The 6,066-nt window shown below is 39.6% G+C and overlaps 1 protein-coding gene and 1 pseudogene across 3 annotated transcripts in view; one reads left to right on the forward strand and one right to left on the reverse strand.

Moving 5' to 3' along the window:
• Window positions 1-6,066, reverse strand: part of LOC138024810 (uncharacterized) — a 194,628-nt gene that overhangs the window by 9,314 nt on the left and 179,248 nt on the right. For all 3 annotated transcript variants that reach the window (XM_068871987.1, XM_068871985.1, XM_068871988.1), the window contains one exon: window positions 742-944. In XM_068871987.1, the coding sequence (XP_068728088.1) occupies window positions 742-944 (203 nt within the window). The remainder of the gene's footprint in view (window positions 1-741; window positions 945-6,066) is intronic.
• Window positions 3,718-4,871, forward strand: LOC138024644 (uncharacterized; annotated as a pseudogene).

Genomic DNA, 6,066 nt, shown 5'->3' on the forward strand with positions numbered 1-6,066 from the left:
CTTTCTGATTGGTTCACTCAATCTCATTGAGCAGCTCATATACTGTATGCCTTAATATGGAAAATGATTGTGTCAAGTGTTGTCAAGCTGGAAACTAATTGGCCTAAATTTCCAAATGTCCAAGCTTTCAGGAAGTAATGAAAATTTTATAAAACAATTATTTGATTCACACTTGTTGGATATGAGACTGGTTATCGCCAACTTAACACTACTCGCCTCATTGGCTGTTTACAATCTCATATCTGATGTGCGCTCGCGGAAAAATTGTTAAATAAAATTTCAGTTTACAGCTTATTGAGTCAAGGGAATAAATCACGTGTCCCTTATCCCTACATCAAGAACACTTTATTTCGAAGTCAAGCCCGTAAATTAGTCCTTTAATCGCCCTAAACCGGTTTACCTTTGAGAGTCGTTTGGTGTTGCATGCAGTGTCATGACATGAGTGCAATCACGCTCATCGACATAAAGCTATAATTGTAATGAGATTCACATTAGTTGGTGTAGGAGTCACAAGGTCACCCTCTTACCATGACGTAATCCAAAACCCAAACCAAAGAGCGATACATGAATTGAAGTTCTCTAGAACAAGCATTCAAATTTTTACAATGCAGATGAAGTCGAAGCTAAATAGCTGATGCTTGCATTGCGTACCTATTTACCTTAATTGACTCCCGGGATACAAATGCAAGGTAATTACTTCGGTGTGTGATTCATACAAGGAATAGACACCTTCATACCCACCATGTAATTCTTTAACAGCAACGATCTTGTACTTGAAATTTTTCTCACACCAGTCTTTGGTATTCTTGTTAAAGAACTCCAATCCGTCAATCAATTTGGCTTTGTGCACCTTCCCAAATGCTCCTTGACCCACCTCTTCCAATGATTTTATTCTCTCCGGAGGAATTTCGCAGGAATTCAGTGGTTTAATATCCTTTGCTGTCCTAAAAAAAAAACAACAACACAAAGTAACAACATCAATTACAGCTATCCAGTAAGTTATGGGACTCACGCAACGTCACAACAAATTTTATTTTAGGTCGCAGGAGGTATGGGGCTTATCCCTAATACTTGGCTACGAGTGCTTTACCTTTGGACCATAAACAAAATAGAGCTTTCACAACAGTCTTTCTTGCTATCTTTTTGTTTTGTTTATGCAACTCTGAGACTACACGAGACCAATCCATTGAGGCTTAAATGAGATTTGGGTCACAGATCATCATTTGAACAACTCTACACCTTTCCTAATGATACCCTGCAGCTTCGACCCACCCTTGGACCTTCTGATTACCTCACAGAGTTCTAAAGTGTGATGTCATAAAAAACTAAATTTGTGAAATTATGGGATTTTTCGGGGTATAGAGTGTTTTCACTCACACGTGATCATTAACTTTGTTTTTCTACCGAAACAAAGGAAAACGTTTGTATGACACAACAGAGCTCAATTCCCGGAGAATTAGTTGGGGACACCAACATGGCCGCTGTTCCTTTGTTTAGGGACACCAATGTGGCCGCCGTGACGTCACATGAAAACACTCTATTATGAAAGGACAACATCCAAAAGCCCTACTCGCCAAAAATGAGCATTTCAGGGCAAAATGTCTATGCCCAGTTATGCTCATGTGACAATGATCTCAGTCTCTTTACTGCTTTGCACTGAAGTGTCGAAATGGAGTATATTTGCAATTGTACAGAACGAGATGTTTCAAGTTAACCCCCGGGTTAATGAAATGAAGGGATTTATTTTTCGATGTTGACTCAGGGGTACTCTGAAAAAATCAGAGTAACCATCTGCAGGAGTCGAACCTACGACATTCCGATTACTAGCTTGGATGCTCTGCCCTTGAGCTATAGGAAACTAATGGAAGCTAGGCCATTAAACTACAATGCTCCTTTTTAGGAGTCAGACCTACGACTTTCCGATGACAACTTCAGATTCTTCACCACTGGGCTATAGGAGACTCGTGGGAGCTACAATCACTGGCAAAAGTCTTGGGACGCTCACCCTTTTAGGTTGGTTTCTTATTTACGATTCAATAAACATGAAAATGAGTTAACCACATTGAAAAGCCCTGTACAGGCCCGCAAATGATCGCGTCCAGGAAATGATCCCTGGACCAGAAATGATCCCCAAATTGGACAGTAAATGGTCCCCGGACCAGAAATGATCTCCAAACTGGACCGCCAAATGATCCCGGACAGGAAATGGTTAGGTCATCAGTAATTAAGAATGGAATGGACTCGAGAATTTAGAGAGGGCAGAAAAAAGGAAAGGAACTTTATATTTAAGTGTTTTCGTATGTTTACGCCATGCCGAACTCATCACAGACGAAAGGGAGACAATAACTTCCACAAAATTCAGTTGTGCTACCGGACATGAATTCTTGCAGGTCGAATCCTGAAATGTCGCTTATTTTTTTCTTTATTCCTTTACCAGAGCATACCAGCGGCTGCTAAAAGGTTGAAAATTTGAAAAGCCTCTGCCTATCATTCGCAGTTTAAGGACAGCAAAATGCATGAAAATTGAAAAGGCGAAATCAAACCAGAAAAGAGTGAGCTGCACTATGTGCAAGATTCACAATTTAAAATTGAACGAAAAATTTTTGAGCCCAAAATAGTAACCTCATTCAAAATCGATGCGGTTTTGCAGTTTACACGATAGATGAAACCGTATCATTTTGAAAACGCTCCACTTTTGGCAGTCTTTTCTTGCGGTCTCCATCGATGTCGTGTAAACAGAATGCATAACAGCATCAAAAACGTTGCGGTTACAAATGAAAACGGGTTTGTGTAAACTCCAATGAGCTCTGTTCTCTCCCAGATACTATTTTTAGCTTTGTTCTCTTTTTTTTCCGTGGAGTCCACACCATTCCTGAGTTTTTGGGGTATTATTTATTACGACCATTTCCTCTCCAATTTGGGGATCATTTCCGGTCCAGGGGTCATTTCCAGGCCAGTATCATCTGCGGGCCTGTACAGCCCCTATTTAACTCTTATGTGTAACAACTACATGTGCAAAAAAAACGCCTGTAAGTGGCTAATAGTATTGAAAATTTTCGGCCTAAAGGTGGAAGAAACTGAAACTAAAGTAATTCTTTTCAATATTTCTTTGTATCTTCAGCACCCGATCTCCAGCAATGTTTGACACTAACTTTCTTACTACTTTGCCCTTTGGGCAACCAGTTTTGTTTTTTGGTTTCCCACCTTCTAAACACCTGTTGCCCATTAAAACTCAAAGGAGGCTTGCAAAAATGTCAATTTCGTGTAAAATGGGTTTGACAGAGCAGCGCGAATCCTACTGTGTGTCCATTGTGTTCTAGTAGCCTTCAGAGTTTTCCTTGTCAAGCATATCGTTAAATGATTTTCCTTTTCTATAAGAGATCAAGGGAGATTCCTTGAATATCTGTCTGAGATTAGGCTGGTTTTGAATTAAATGTCATTTTCGTTAAAGTGCACCTAACCCCTAAATTTTTTTTTCGCTGAAACAAATCTTCATGCTTTTGTGAGTATTTCTTCGAAAAAATTGTTGGATTTGGTCAAATCCTTGAATATTTATGCTCCGTTGAAGTCGAGTTCCGAATAGATCACGACCGCGTAAATGGGGATCTGGGCAGAGTAGAGTTGTGACGTCACTTCGAGAAGACGCTCAAGCAATTTTCAGCCACTCATCGATCTGCAATAGCCTTTCTAGCCTCTGAAATTCAAGTGAAAATTACAATGTCTTCCGAATCATCGGACTTGGAGACGAGCTTCGACTCAGACGACTCGGAAAGGAATTTTATCGCTGGATACGAAGTTGAAGACGAAGGGCATTCATCCCAAGTCTCACCACGATCACCAGAAACCTCGAGCGATTCAAGCGATGACGATGCTGCTTATACTGACGAGCCACTGGCTGATGCAGAATGGATAAAAAAATACCAAGAAGAAATGAAGGCTAACGAAGAGCTCGAACGAAGCCTTAAGGACCGGCTACAGGGCAATGTAGAACTGAAGGAATGGTGAGATTCGCATATTTTTCCTTTATTTACATTGTCGCGTGAGCTTTAGTTATGCATTTATACACGTGTTGGCACGCTTGCTCCTTGCGCTATTTTGTATGTATTTCTTCGATTAATTTTCTGCTAACATAACTTTGCTAAACTTTAGGTGCAAGTGTGGAAATTGCAACGTCGCTTTGTTACAAAACATCAGTGAATGTTATTGCTGTTGTGAACTGGAAGGCTGCGAAGAATCGATCAAGAGTGATCTTGTCCTTCAAAACCTTGCCCCTGATGTTTACCTGACCTGTATCACTGAACACCCAGGATTTCAACCCGTTTGTCTTCAGAAGTGGAGTCTGAGATTAGCAGCGGACAAGTTCAAAACCAAAGGGAAGGAAAGGTATCAGCAGACGGGAAGCGAAGAAAGGTGAGCAATGTTTACTACTGGTTGGTGTTATTCCTTTTCGTGTCTACCAAAACATATCGCACCTGAATTTGCAAACATTGGGATATTTTTTATGCGTCAGTGTTCAAACGAGACTATATCGAACTTCATAACGTGAAAAAGCGGCTTTAGTCGCCTGCGTGTGGTCTGTCGTTTGATTTTGTTGAGAGTCTAGGGGGGAAACCACCAAAGGACACCCACCAGAGATGCTAAAGGTTGTGTTATTAATAATATCCTGCTAAAGTCAACCTCTCTCTTTGATCTCTTGCAGTTTCTTACGAAGTGTTGCATATAGATATAGAGAGTTTTCTAGGCTGGTGTATGGGCTTCTGGGAAAGAAACGGGTTCCCTTGCCTGCCTGTGCTTATACTGTGATTAGAAAAGCGTTCCCTGTCAGTAAGGAGGATGAATTCACAGGCTTTGACCTCGATGAGGAAAACTAGCTGTGCCATTTTACTTGTCCTACAATGAACATGATACACTCTTACAAACTGTCGTACAAGTACAGTAAGAAAAAAATTTAACAAACCTTCAAATGCTTTATTATGTGTAAAATAAGGATCAGTTGTTATCAGGTGTACAATGCACTCTATTCAGCAGATGACCATTCCACTACTTCTACCATAATTTATACAATTTCATTAGTGATGTCCATCTCTTATTTGAATCTCAATAATTTTGTAAATCCTACATTGTAAGCAGTGTTGTTTATTTGATGTAACTTGCACATTATTTCCAGTGAGATAAGCTAGTCATGTCCAATTAAATTTAAGAAAAAAATCTTGCTTTCAATTTTTTGTAATGTAATATGTACAACCTGTGACAATGTATTTACAGTTGCTATTATGCATGTCACCATCAGGAAAACCTATCCCCAAAGATGAAGCCCTGGCCCTGGTTGTTCAAAAGCTGGATAAAGCTACATGTATCCACCCGAAAAATCGCTATACAACAGATAAGTGTTAGTAAAACATACTATGCTATCCATTGGATAGCAATTTATTGGTGGGTAGAGTTATCCAGCTTTCAAACAACCAGGGCCTGGTTTGAAAGGACAAACGTTTACACTTTCATTGTGAATAAATCCAAAACAAAGTATGGCCAAGGAAAAGTGTGAGAATATATAACCTTTGCTTCTTTTTATAATCTTTCTCAAGAGGGGTACTCAAGATTAAAGGTCGTGGGGAGGTGAACATGTGGACAAAATTTGAACCCAAAGCAACTGGTGAATGAGAGATGCGACTGATATCTTTTCTGAATTCGGATGCAAATTTCAAAACAAACTTAAAATCAAAGTAATGCTTACAATGCCAATAACTTATGACTTTAGTCAAAGTGGGTATTCATGGTTACCTTACACACAAAGCCTAAAAACTGCTTTTTATTTGCAAACAAGTGAGCTATTTCTTTGTCTTTTTCTTATTCTTATTTTTTGGGCAATCAACAACATTGTGATGCCCCTTCATTGGCTTCTTACATGCTGTACAATTACGGCCAGCTGTTATTTCCTTACTCTGCTTCTTTCTTCTCTCTGGGACTTGAGCAACTGTTAACACAAAGTGACACTGAAATTCAAACCTTTGACGAGAACTTGTAATTGATTTTGCCCCAAATTAGGGACTGGTACTAGCAGTGTTT

The sequence above is a fragment of the Montipora capricornis genome, chromosome 11, assembly GCF_036669925.1.
Source record: "Montipora capricornis isolate CH-2021 chromosome 11, ASM3666992v2, whole genome shotgun sequence".
Taxonomy (NCBI): Eukaryota; Metazoa; Cnidaria; class Anthozoa; order Scleractinia; family Acroporidae; genus Montipora; species Montipora capricornis.